Source organism: Choloepus didactylus, chromosome 16 (genome assembly GCF_015220235.1).
Source record: "Choloepus didactylus isolate mChoDid1 chromosome 16, mChoDid1.pri, whole genome shotgun sequence".
Classification (NCBI taxonomy): domain Eukaryota; kingdom Metazoa; phylum Chordata; class Mammalia; order Pilosa; family Megalonychidae; genus Choloepus; species Choloepus didactylus.
The window spans coordinates 47,716,150-47,729,584 of record NC_051322.1 but is presented as its reverse complement, the minus strand read 5'-3'; the positions used below and the strand labels follow the sequence as shown (position 1 = coordinate 47,729,584).

Sequence of the window (13,435 nt, the reverse complement as noted above, 5' to 3'; positions counted from 1 at the left end):
ATTGAATCCAAGGGCATTTATTAGACACAAGTGCTTTGAGGGCTTCAGAACTTGTTTATTGGATCAAATTTATAATGCTCCTTATTCAAAATTACTCTTAGAATAAGTTAAATCTTACTCTTATTATCTCTCTGGGTTTCTGAATTTATACTTGATTATACATACTTTAAGAAATATGAATAAATGTATATTCAGGACTATAACTGTATTGTCTGAATTCTTGAATATGTATGATATATGCTAAATTAAGAACAACCTACAAGTCACTTACTAATGATAAAAGTTAAAATACCAGAATATTAATTACCAATGCCCATGGATGTGGGAATGCTTGGCCATCATATTGAGCTTACCAGTTTGATCTTTAGAGAAGTGAAAGACTCTTACAAAATAAAAATACATTCTATTTTCTTCTTCTCATTTGGATTCAAGTGCTCACTCTTCAAGCATTTGGGGGTTTGAATTCTTCCTTATGCTATTGTCTTACTGTCACCTCTTGACACCATAATTCATTAACTCATCTCTCACAGATGTCAGAAAAATCAACTTACAAGATCCCCAAGTTCAAGATTCCTCATGCCTGCTATGGGCCTCACCTTAATACCAGTGCTGCCCAAACAACTGTAGAGAATACCTTCCATATCTCAGAACTTTAGTTACCTAGGTCTGGTAGAAACATGGCAAAAAATAAACACTTGATTCCATAGGGCTGCACAAAGTGGATCCCATACTCTTAACAATCATTCTGGATGGAAAGATGCCAGGACAGATTTTTAAACTGTGCCCTTTTGTCTAATGAACACTTTGGTGGATTAGGCTGGAAGGAGCCAGGCACCCAGAATCATCATGTTTCATCATGAGAAACTGAGAGAGTACAGCTTCTCTTTTCAAAAAAGAGAAACCCTCGTTAGGGCTCATTAAAAAGGGTTTTAAAACTAAAGCCAATAAAACACGATTGTCCATTCCTACAGCCTTTTTATCTCGGCAGCATTTTAAAAAGGCATCATTTCTCTCTCCCCTTTGACATGAAATCCTACTTGCAACACACTCAGAGACACATTCTAAATAACAAAAACTCCTGAACTTCTTTGTGACTATAGAGCAGATAGATACACAGACCTAAAGGGAGCTGGATGATGCTTCCCCTCCCCCTAATTTTCAACTCTGCTCCCCTCTGAGAGGGGAGTCTTTAGGCAAGAGTCACCCAACCACTCTGAAACCTCTTGCTAAGCCTCCCTTTTAAAAGTGAGAAGGCAAGGCTTTCCACAAGGTAGAAAAAGTTTGGGCATGTGATGCCAGCTTTTCCGAGTAGCCTTAACAGACAAAGCAATTCTGGAGCTCTAATCTCTGAAGGGAGCAGACCCCCGTCACTAAAGAAAAAAAAAAAAAAAAAAGCAAAACAAAAACCAAAAACATCCCAAAGCCACTTGAGTGTCTGATAGAAAGCTCTCCTCTCTGAGCCTTGGCACTTCTGCTCACCCAGGGCAGGTAAGACTAGGGATGGGGTGGGGACTTCTCATCACAGAATCCATTGCCTAAGGCAAGCTTATTTGGAGATTTCGAGAGAGGGCTGGTTTAGAGAGGCTTCCAAAAGCTGTAGGATGGCATCACTTGCAACTGTCAATGTGAGACTATGAGTCCGCTATTCCATCGTTTCCTGCTCAGGGGTATTGAGAACCTGGGATTTCGTGCACTAAGGGAGGCTGTTAGGCCAGTTCCCCGTTGACCTTTCAGAGACCCTGAAATCAACTTTCCCCGCACAGTCTGAATTGTTTATTTGCGTTTCCAGCCTGCGGATGCTTCCCGCCCAGCCCACCTCTCTTCCCCTCCTCCGTGCCCCCTCCCCTCCCTCCGGCCTCTCGAGCTCCCCCACTCCCGCCCTCCTCTTTGTTGTCTCCTACCTGCTGGCCAGGCTTTGCCTGCAGTGCTGCCTGAAGGGCATCAGGTGGTAGTTCATGGCGTCCAGCAGCAGCTTCTGGCAGACCGGGTCGGTGCGCATGAAATCCACGGACTGGACCCGCTCCACCAGCTCCGGGGCCGGGATGAGCGCGAAGCGGAGGCGCTTCATAAGGTCTGGCGCGTACTGCATGCGGGTCTCGCGGTCGTGCTCCAGCCAGAGCACCGACATCTGGAAGAGCGCCAGCTCGGACTCCACCGGGGGCGGCAGCGAGTCCAGCAGGGCGCGCATCTCCTCGAAGTTGAGCAGCAGCACATCCTCCACCAGGTACTTGTTGGCCAGCTTCTTGGTCTCCTCCAGGCCGTGCAGCGCGGCGATCTTGCACACCTGCTTGTAGTTCTGCACCGAGATCTGGTCGTTGAGGAACTGCACACAGAGCTTGGTGACCTGGGGGATGTGCAGGATCTTGCTGACCGACAGCACCTCCTCCACTGTGTCCAGGGAGAGGGTCACGTTGGCTGTGTAGAGGTACTCGAGCACCAGGCGCAGCCCGATGGACGAGCAGCCCTGCAGCACCAGATTGTTGATGGCCCGGGGGCTGGTCAGCAGCTTGTCGTCGGGGGAGGAGGAAGGAGTCCCGGGCTCCTCCTGCGGCGGCTGCTGCTGCTGCTGTGGCGGCGGCTGCTGCGGCTGCTGCTGCTGCTGCTGGTCCTTGGGGGCTCCCAGGCCGTCCTGGCCACCAACCCCTCCCCCGAGAGGGGGGTGGCTGGAGAAGAGCGATCGGAAGTACTGCGAGCAGGAGGCCAGCACGGCCTTGTGGCAGTGGAACTGCTGGCCCTGGGCCGTCAGGGTCACGTCGCAAAACAGCTGCTTCCTCCACAGCAGGTTGAGGCCGTGCAGCAGGTTGTCGCTATGGCTGGGGTCGAAGGTGGATGTCCTGTCCCCGGATCTGGACATGGCGAGCTGACTCGGCGCACCTGGCTTTAAACCCTCCTCCAACCTGGCAGACGGGTGGGGGATGGGAGGGAGGGGAGAAGGGTGGTGGAGGGGGTGGGGTGTGGTCGGGGTGGGGAAGGGTGGGGAGCGGAGGGGAGGGCGAAGAACAACAATCAGTGCTCAGCCTGGCTCCCCCCGGCCCGCCTCCGGACCCCGACCCTAGGAGGAAGGTCTAAGGGTGTCAGATCCGTGAGCGCCGCCAGAAGGGCCCTGCTACCCCTCGCCACCCCTCACACTTCGTCCCTCACTTTCCTAAAACCGCCCGAGCCCGGCTGTTGGCAGCGACAGCGGTGGCAGCAGCGACGGCAAAGTGGCGGCTGAGGCCGAGACTCCTCGTGGGCTTGTGTCCATGCCGGGCTGGGTGAAGGGAAAGGCGGGAATGGAGAGCCGGGGCGCCCCGAGAGCGCCGAGGCGACCGACGGCGGAGGTTCCAGGTCAACTTGTGCCCGAGGCTTTGTTTTTCTCAGTTGGCCCAGTTTTGGGGGGTAGGAGAGGGGGCCCGACCAGCGTGCGGGTGGGCCGTTCTTAGCCCTCCAAAAACTGGGAAACCCTTCGATTATCCGTGCTGTCCCGATAAACTCCTAGGCTAATAGTCTGAGGGAGGAGATAAAGCCCTTTCTTCTCCCGGGAAAGTGCAGCGGAGCGCGGTGAGGACCAGCTCAGTGGACTCGGCAGAGGCGGGAGCTGTCCTTATCAATTCTAGCTCATTTCCCTCACTCTGGCCCTGCCCGCTTCCCCGCTTCGCAAACTGTTGGCTTCCCCGTCACCGCTCAGTTTTGCTAATTTTCCAGAGACGCCCTTAAACCTGGCAGGAGAATCCCTCCAGTCCCCCTCTTCCTGCCTTCTAACCATCCCCCTCCCCCTGCATTTCTAAGCACGGAAGTTCAGACTTCTCTGTCCCCCTTTCATCGCGGGGCGGCACCGAGAGATGAGGAGGGAGCTAGTGGGGCTACCGGGGTGGATTTTAGAGCAAGAGCCCGGAGGCCAGGAGGGATTCGCGTGGACGGTACTTCCTCCCAGCACCAGGCGCAGCCGCTTTGACTCCAGTAACTATGAGAAGTTCAAGTTAGAAGGCAGGTGTTGGGGGAGGGATGGGGGGGGGGTCTGTCCAATGGGGGGGGCAGTTGAGTGAGGGGCCTTTGCGTCCCACCCAGCATCCTCGCAGGCAGCCGCAGCTTCCTTCCCAGCCCCCCCGTCGATCCCCCAGCGGCCCCCCACTCGGGCACCCCTACACCCCCAGCCCTGGAACTACTTCTGTAAAAAGTCTGAGCCTCCGGCAGCTAGGCGGAGAAGGGCAGGATGGGGGAGGCGAGGTGAGATCGATATGCCCGGTCCTTAACCTGTAATTGCACCTTCTAGGGCTGAGCAGAAAGGGACCCTCTGCCCACATGCCTCCCGCCCGCGCGCCGGCCGGGGAGAGCCGCCGCCGCCGCCCGGCTCCGAGGGATCCCGCCGGACCTGCCCCTAACACTGCGGCTCTGCCCTGCCTGGCGCCAGTCGCGGATCGCCGGCTTCCTAGTTATACCGGACCCGGCTCCACTCGACTCACTTTACCGTCCCGTTCCAGGTGGACCCTAGCCTCCTTCGAGCTCCCTCCGCCAGCACCCCCCCCACCATGCCCCCAAATTTCTGGCTTTCTTGAAACATCTGAGTCTCTCCCTTTAAGTGGGCTCGGTCATGCCTCTCCCTTGCTCTCCCCGCTTGGTTGTCTCCCCCCCCATCTTTTCCTGTTCTCCCTCCTTCTTGTTCTCCTGCCTTTTCCTCTCATCTGCTTATTTCTTGCAATAAGAGTTTTATTCTTTAGAAGCGTTGGCCACACAACTACCCGCCCCCCCCACCCCAAGACTCCCTCGCGTTCCCTTCCCCCGCCAGCAACCCCAAACACAGCACAAAATACACACAAGGCGGACACAAGGCCAGAAACTTACCTGCTCTCAACCAGCTGCAAAGTCAAGGCTCACTTAAGCTCCCCCCAAAAAATCAATTGTCCTTCCTTTTTAAAGGTTTGCTCTCTCCTTGGGAGATGGGGGAAATACCTTCTGGTTCCCAACTCCAGGCAGTCACTCTTTACAATTTATTTTGTCGTACATCATTTGATCACCATGAATTAGCAACAGCAAGAAAATATAGGAGAGGGAGAAAAGAGAGAAAGAGAGAGGGAGAGAGAGAGGGAGAGAGGGAGAGAGAGAGAGAGGAGCAGAGCTTTCTGCAAGAGAAGAAGAAGAAAAAATGTACGTGTGACAAATTATGCTACCAAGAAACAACACATCATTATCCTTGGGCCTGGGGCTCAGTGAGTCGTAACGAGAGTAATAGGAAATCCACGGTTGGGGAGAGAAACGGTCGTGCTTGGCCAGTAGAGAGAGACCATACAGGGGGATGGATGCTGGAGAGACTCGCAAAATTATGGCTCAAGGCTATTGTAAAAATTGTCGAGCGTAAATGACTGCGATTTCAAACATCTTTGGAAGAAAGAAGGGGAAAAAGCGAACCCCCCTCCCTCCCTCTCCCTCTCTCTCCCTCTCTCTTCTCTCTCTCTATAAAGAACCGTCAAGTTTTAGTGCGCATTGCTAATTAGTCAATTTCTCTCTGCCTTCACAGGCTGGCGACTTCGCTGCTGAGCTGAAACTGCTAATTTCTGTGACCAGCTTTTTTCTTAGCTGTGATCTGGATGAATGAGTAGCTGTCTCACAGAGATGACAAAAATAAACTCTAATCCCCCCCAAAATTTCCACTACATCTTTCTCATGCATAGATTTATGATCTTCGAGCGCTCTGTGCAATATGCAAACTTTTTTTGTGTGTCTGTATATGTGCTGTTGTTTCCAGATTTCACCACATTTGTATGCTGCTTTCCCTTCACCCCCCTCCCCTCCACTCTATGAAATGCAAAAGCCGTCTGATCTGAAAGTATGTCAAGATGCCACTTTTTCAAGTCTTGGTATTTGGGCTTTGGGTCTGACTTGGAGGACACTAGCCCTTGCTTAAGAGGTGAATGGCTGAGTGTAAAAACAGGGGGTGGGGAAGAAGAGCTGGAAGACGGAATTAGAGGGCAGCCCTTTGCTTTACATTTATTTCCCTGCCCTGCCCTGCACTATTCAAGCTTTATGATCTTGACAATATATTTTCTCTAACATTTTGTTTGGTTAAACAACTGTCTCTGAACTTCTCTGTCAGATTTTCAACAGATAAGGGTTCAGAAGTCACTTTTCTTTTTTTCCTGGAAGATTAGTATATTGTCAGATTTGTCATTCAATTAAGAGTTAGATGCAAGTACTAGGAAACCCAGCTGCAGTTGAGCAAATGTAACCTTTCAGCTTTGGAGCTCATGAGACATAAAAGGGCAGCCACCTGGAGCTCATATTTTTGACCCCTGCTTAGCATGCAAAAGGGACATCAGTATGTTTTTGGATTTTTAGCTGTTCCAGAGATTCATGTGCATTTTAGTAGAGGACAAGTTCTCCAGACTTTTCTCGTGATGTAGTGTGCCCTTACATTTATAGCCCTGCATTTCGGTTGTCATTGGGGGTTGGAGGTATCCAAGAAAGAAAGGAAAAAAGAAGCAGAAAAAGGAAGGTATGCCCTTGAATAAAAATGAACATGACAGAAAGCTGGACATAAGTTAAATGGAATTTTGTTTGCTAGTAAGTATATGAATATGATTAATTCTAATTTATCTGTGCTCTGATTAGTAGACATTAAAATACACAACAGGACCTCATTGAAAGTATGTTCTTTTACCTTCCTCTTTGATTTGTGAGAGATGGAAAGACACCTGCTTAAGGGAGGGGGGAAAACTGAAAACTCTGAGTTTCAGAAATAGGGAATTCCCCATTTAGAATGATAAATAGTAACATATATATTATCTAATGGACTCAAGTATCTATCTATGGACTCAAATAGATGAAGAAGGATTGAACTGTAGTCTTTATCCTTCTGTATCAAGGTCCTAGATTATCTGAGAGTTAGATCTTTTTATTCACGTCTTGTTGAGATGCTGCATTCTCATTTTCATATTTATTTATAATAGAAAATCCCAGATACATGGTGAAATAATAGAAAAGTATTTTTGTATAGGGTAGGGGAGAGAAGGAGAACAGATTATCCAAACCTTCCCCTACCATTTTATTTTATTTTTATTTTTTGGTCTTTTTTGAATTTCTCTTGTTTGGGTCAGAACAGGAAGATGGTGTGATTTTAAGATAGTCCCTTTTTTGTTGTTGTTCTGTTTCATTAGCAATTAAAGCTATCAAGTATGTGGATCATCACTAAAGTCTTATACCTGCAAAGTATAATTTTTGTATTATGCTTTTGATGTTGATCTTTTATCAGCCTCCTCTGAAGTATTTGGAGCTAAGCCCAAAGATGAATAATAGTATTGATCACTTAAAATTATTGCCATCTTCCAATTTTGTCACAAATGAGTTAAAGTATGTTCTGTAGGCCTCAAAATATCATTCAAATTTCTATTTCTTCACTGATGGGATATGTTGGTCACTAATTATAATTACAAGGCTCTTTACTGCTTTCAAACAATACAAAAGCCATGTTTCAATTTTTTTAAAAACTACCTATCATTTTAATGCTTATTTAACTACTAGAGTGGAAGGGGAACAGAGAGATTTGGGGTGGGGGTGGGGGGTAGTTTGCAATTCTACAACTGCTGCTGAAATGAAGCAGATAAGGCTGTTTCCTTCTGGGTTTGAAAGTTACACTATATGATAATATTTCAAAATCAGGGAAAAATTATGGCCATTTTTAAAGGAAATTTTAAAAAAGATTATTGATAATAAAAATTCCCTGATAATCTGTGTGCAAGGGAGCATATATATCACATAAATCTCACACCTCCAATATCTTGTACTGCTTCGACTGAAATGATTACAAAACTTAAAAATGATAAAACGCTATTTACAATAAATTCTGTTATGAAAGATTTAATTTGCAGCAATCAGATGCCAGCTACTAAGCGATTGTAAGTATTTGAATTTTATCCTACTTCACTGTTCAACGTACAGAAATTGCATCTGTGTTTGATCTGTCCTGCTGAGCACTATCAGCAGCTTGCATCTCTGCCACTATTGTTTTTAAAATGGCTGGAAAGACGTGACTAGTCAAGAGCACTCAGCAGGATGAATTTCACATGGCATATGACAAGCCAGAATTGTCTTTAAAAAAAAAATTAAATATAATCATGCAGTTGTCTAATTCAAGCTGTCTTCAAACTTCCACAGAATTATCAAAATTATTCATCACTGAATCTGCATTTAAACTGTGTACAGTGGAATGATTCTGAAATTATCACCATGGTGGTTCCGATCAGTCTGGTCTGCCTTCCGGGTAGCAGAGACCCAGGCATATCCTTGGCTCTGGTTGTGCTCCTGTTCCACACCACCCCTTGGGATTGGATGAGCTGAAGATGATCTTCAAAGCAGTTCTAGAAGTATTTTGCTGCCTAACATGAAGGGACAGCTACACTGAAACTTTGTTTTCCTCATTCTTGACTTTTCTACTTAAGATTAGTGAGTTAGCTCCAAATTGCATAAACATCAGAGTTGTCCTCCTCTGTGTTTCTTTTGGTCAGTAAGTACTACACTTATGTGACCTGACCTTCAAGACTGCCGCCATGGGGGAGGGAGTATTCAATTTTACAGATGGAATAAAATTGAGTGAAGAAGGATCATGTAGCTCCTTCAAAGCCAGGGAGTGGCAGAATCCAGACAGAACTCATATAGGTTTTTAGGTTGGTTTTTTTTTGTTTTAACTTTAAACCTTGAGTAGATATGGCCAGAGATATCAGAAAGTTTTCAACATCAAGAAGCTTATTGAAGAACAAAACATGTGAAATAACAATAAAAGTCAAGAAATGGTGCTATTGGCTAAAATTTCAGTAAAGAGCCAATGGTCTACTATTGCCCCAGAGTCAAGCCCACCACCTTGGCCAGCATTCCATGTCCCCAGGATCTAACTCCAGCTCTTCTGGGCAGTCTGCTCTATTAACCGTTCTCTAGGCACATCCCACTTTCACACTGTAATATCTTTATAAGGTTTTATCTTCATCAGAGGCCTTGATGCTCTATACATAGAATCTCACCTATCTCTCAAGATTAAACTCAGATTTTCTTCCATTATGAAGCTTTTCTGGCAACCTCAAGCAGAATAATAGCACAGACTCACTGAGTCATTCCTTGTATGTTGAGCACTATTATAAATCCTTCAAATATATTCCTTTCTTAAACCTCTGGATAATCCTATGAGAGAGTGTGTGGGTTGGAAAAATGGCCTGAACGCTCCACCCCTCCTCCTAGGCAGTGAGACACACCCCATTGCCATGTGACTTAGCTGCTCCTCCCACCGAGCGTGGGGTCTGTTTCCCCACCATCGAACGGGAGCTGGTCTTGTGCCTTGCTTTGACCAATAAAATGGGGTAGAAGTGACTTTGTGCCAATTCCAAGCCTCAACCTCAAGAGGCCTTATGTGCAGCCACTCTCCTTGGAGCCCTGCCAGCTGCCATGTGAAAAAGCTCAGACTAACTGGGTGGAGGATGAGACACCACATGGGTCAGCCATTCCTCAGCTGATTTGGTAACTGAACCCAGGTGCATGAGTGAGCACAGCCCAGACAGAAGAACTAGCATAGCCCAAATTACTGACCCATAGAATCTTGAGCCAAACGAATGGCTATTTCGAGCCATTAGGTTTTGGGGTGATTTGTTCCATAGGAAAATTAGATCATAAAGGAAGGTACTATTCTTATGATTTTGCAGATGAGAAAAAAGAAGTGAAGAAAGATCAGGTAACTTTTTCAGGGTCACAGAATTAGTCAACTGTAGAACCGAGGTTCAAACCAACACAAACTGACTCCAGAGATTATCCTTTCTGCCATGCTGCCCACGAAAGAGAGGCCTGCCTGCCATGAACTTTCATTAATTCCTTCGTCAAAGTATATTATTTATTATATACCAGAAAATGTGCTGAAGATTGAGGATATGACAATGAATAAAACTGGATTCCTGCCCTCAAGGAGCTAACATTTTGGTGAAGGAGACAGGAAAGTAAATTAGGTATAGTGAGTGAATAATTTCAGTGTGTGTGATAATCACTCTAATGAGTATGCATAAGGAAGTATTGGAGCAAAAAGAAGTGGGCCCTTAATTTCCTTGTAGAACTTTTTATCTGTAATATTTTTTTTGACATTTATAATTTACTGCATTATATTGTTAGTTGATTACATAGGGAAATATATTTTATCACCCCAGTTAGATTATAAGCTTTAAAGGGAGAAAGAGCCTTGGGCCTGCTGATATCTTCCATGGTACACAGCTTAGTACCATGACCATAGCAGTTATTCAACAAAGATGTTGATGGACTATTAAAGGTGGAGTTTTAAATTTATCAGGGAAACAACAGAAAGAACCAGGGGCTACTTCAAAATCAGAGGCTGTGATAGGCATTTGACTAAAGTGGTGCTAGTCAATCCCCTGATTGCACTGATCTGCTGTCTAAAAATCAGTAAAATCTTTATAATATTGTGAATTGACGTAATTTCCTGCCCAGAGCATATAGGTGATTCGAGCTAGAAGGACCTTAATGAATGCTTCCTCCAAACCCTTTTAGCTATGGCAACCATCACCCAGCCAAGCTCTCTAAAAAAACTGGAAAGTAGTTACTATTGTGGAAATGTTAATTAAACTACTAAACGAAGGTAGCACAGCCTCCGTGGTTCAGAGCACGGATTCTGGAAGCAGAACCACCTGGGTTTGGATCTCAGTTCTGCCGGCTTCCCTCTGTGTGGCCTTGGACACATAACCTCCCTCTGCCTAGTTTCCTCATTTGAACATGGCGATAATTACAGCACCCACCTCACAGGGTTTTATGATATGTAAATGTAAGTAAATATTTACAAAGTGCTTAGAACAGTTGCCAGACACATAGTAAGTGCTATGTGAACATCTATTAAATAAAAGTAAACATAGTGAGATGTGGCAGAAACAAACACGTTCTTAATCTTAATCCATTCCTGTGGGTGTGACCCCGTTGTAAACAGGACCTATGGAAGATGTTATTTGTAGTTTAGATGTGGCCCAACTGAATTACTGGAGCTCTAATAGAAAAAAAGCCACAGGTAGGAGTGGGAAGCAGGAAGCCTGTGGAACCCGGAAGAGAAAGGGGAGGACATTGTCATGTGACGGGAAAGCCAAGGAATCCCATCTGAATGCTACTGACCCCAGGGGAAAGCAAGCCTTGTAGCCTCTGAATCCCTGAGCAAATAAATTCCTGTTGTTTAGCCAACTCATGGTGTGGTATTTGTCATAGCAGCCAGGAAACGAAGACACTAGAGAATCATCTTTGGTTTTTCCCCGTATTTTTTCTTTTCTGCTGATTATGCATAGTGCTCATCAACTATTTGAATGGAGGAAGGAATGAAGAAATCTACTTTTTTTTTTTTAAAGACTGTAATGATTCATGAAGCTGTTCAAGAGGCAATGGATAACTTTAACAAAAGAGCCACTATTTTTGGCCTTGCTTTTTAGTATTTTGATTATGGTTCATTTGTTCACCTATAATTATAAAAACCACACCATTTTACCTTTGGGAATATTTGGCATTTTATGCATATGTCTTGGGTAATTAAATTTTTTTTTTTAAATTAAGGATATTTATTATAAGTAGTAGTTGAATGACAAGTTGGAGACTATATCCCTGACTCTGAAATGTAGCTTTTTGGCAACAGGCCCTCCAGCCAGCAATGAGACGAGAAGATGCTTGTCGTATTTCTGCTTCTGTCACTGACATTATTGTTTATCCAGGACGATCACTTCACAGCTTCATGTCTCAGTTTTCCCATATTTGCAGACAAGTAGCATTTCCTTCCTCTAACTACTGTATTAAGGTAGTTGTATTGTATTGAGGAGAAGTGAGTAAATGTTCTCCAAAGTACAATTGGGAACTTTCCCAGTGACTTGTGGATAAGCTAAATTTTACGAAGTAGAGGAAAGAAAAAAGTAAACTTCTGGTACTGTAAACAATCGAAAGTACAATTTGTTTTGTATGACTGCGTGGTATGTGAATATATCTCAATAAAATGATGATTAAAAAAAAAAAAAAAAAAAAAAGTAAACTTCTACCCCTGAAAACTGCCCAGGAGCTTAGGACCATAGGCATTTATCTGTCGCTTTGGTGGACGTAGTCAGATACAAGAAAAAATAAAAAATGTGAAAGTATTTTGAGGGCCTTGACAGGAATTATATTATGTACATTCACAAATAAATTATTCATACACATCAAAATTTCTGAAGAGCTGGAGTTCATTGGAAAGTATTTGTTTTGCTGTAGAAATGCCGAATCTTGAATGATCACTTAAAAAAAAAGCAGGTCCTCTTTTTCTATGAGCAAGACAGTGCAACTTTATCATGAGGAGTTATCATCCAAATTTGTAAATTACTCTAATCACCTTCTCCACCCTCAGATTTTTCTTTTATTTGTGGCAATAATTTTTTCTTTCTCTTCCTAATTCTTAAAAATGAAAATGCATATTGCTGCTTTGGAATATTCTCTAGCACATTGAAAATTTTTTATAGCAATGGAGACGAATGATTTGAGTTCCTTAGTCAAATATCTATATGCTTAATTGCCAAATATTAATATATCATTACAAGGATATATAAAATTGACTGAGGTTCCAATTTCCTCTCACAGGCAACTTGTTCATACCTTGAGGTATGTATTTATCACTGTTTTCAGCTTCTTTAGTATTAGTGCAAATTTCTAATTTTCCATATTCCATTTTCAGAGGCATATATCTCCTTTGCTCTGCATCATTCTTTTTGCCATAACCTCTTTATTCCTCCATCCCACCCTAGTATATGCTACTTTATTTCTACTTTTATTGTTTGTTTTATAATAACTCATTTCATAGTATTTCAGTAAAGTTGTTCAAATTGTTGAAATTCTATGAATTAATATCATCTGAATTTGGATATATTTGGGGAGTCATTGGTTGAGGTAAAAATAATTACAGGATTCTGTTAGGCATTTCATTTCATTTTTTTAAAAAGGCAACCAACTAACCAAAGATTATATTTTCTCAAAATCCAATAGTGATGTGCAGCCACTGCTAATACAACACAAGACTAAATTGGTAACTTTTCATTTGTTTTTTTCATCTTACTAAGGTCAACAGTAGAATAAAACATGGGTCAAGAGAAGGACTGATTTAAGCCCTCTTTGGGGACTTAAATCCACTTGCAAGAACATTTGTTCCAATTTATGTGTGTTAATTTCCTTGGCTTTATAATAGCAGTCAAAAGACAGCAAATGCATCCAGAGAAATTGTCAAGAATACTCTTGTGTAATACACTGATCCTTTGAGTCCTCAACTTTAAGAAAGGCTTTCAATTATAACTGTCTTCTAATCTTGAAATACATATACTGTTGACGTGGAATTTTATAGTATCTCCGAAGAGTTTAAAATTTGTCAGCCACACCGTATATGTAATTGCACACTTGCCCTTTTATGGAACATGTGCTGTAGATTATTTTT

The 13,435-nt window shown here is 44.0% G+C and overlaps 1 protein-coding gene across 1 annotated transcript in view; it reads right to left on the bottom strand.

The window, feature by feature from the left end:
• Positions 1-5,075, bottom strand: part of KLHL14 (kelch like family member 14) — a 110,065-nt gene extending 104,990 nt beyond the window's left edge. Inside the window, exons 1-2 of the mRNA XM_037806198.1 lie at positions 4,822-5,075; positions 1,902-2,897 (exon numbers count right to left, since the gene is read on the bottom strand). Of these exons, the coding sequence (XP_037662126.1) occupies positions 1,902-2,854 (953 nt within the window). The 5' untranslated portion in view covers positions 2,855-2,897; positions 4,822-5,075. The remainder of the gene's footprint in view (positions 1-1,901; positions 2,898-4,821) is intronic.
• Positions 5,076-13,435: the final 8,360 nt, after the last annotated feature.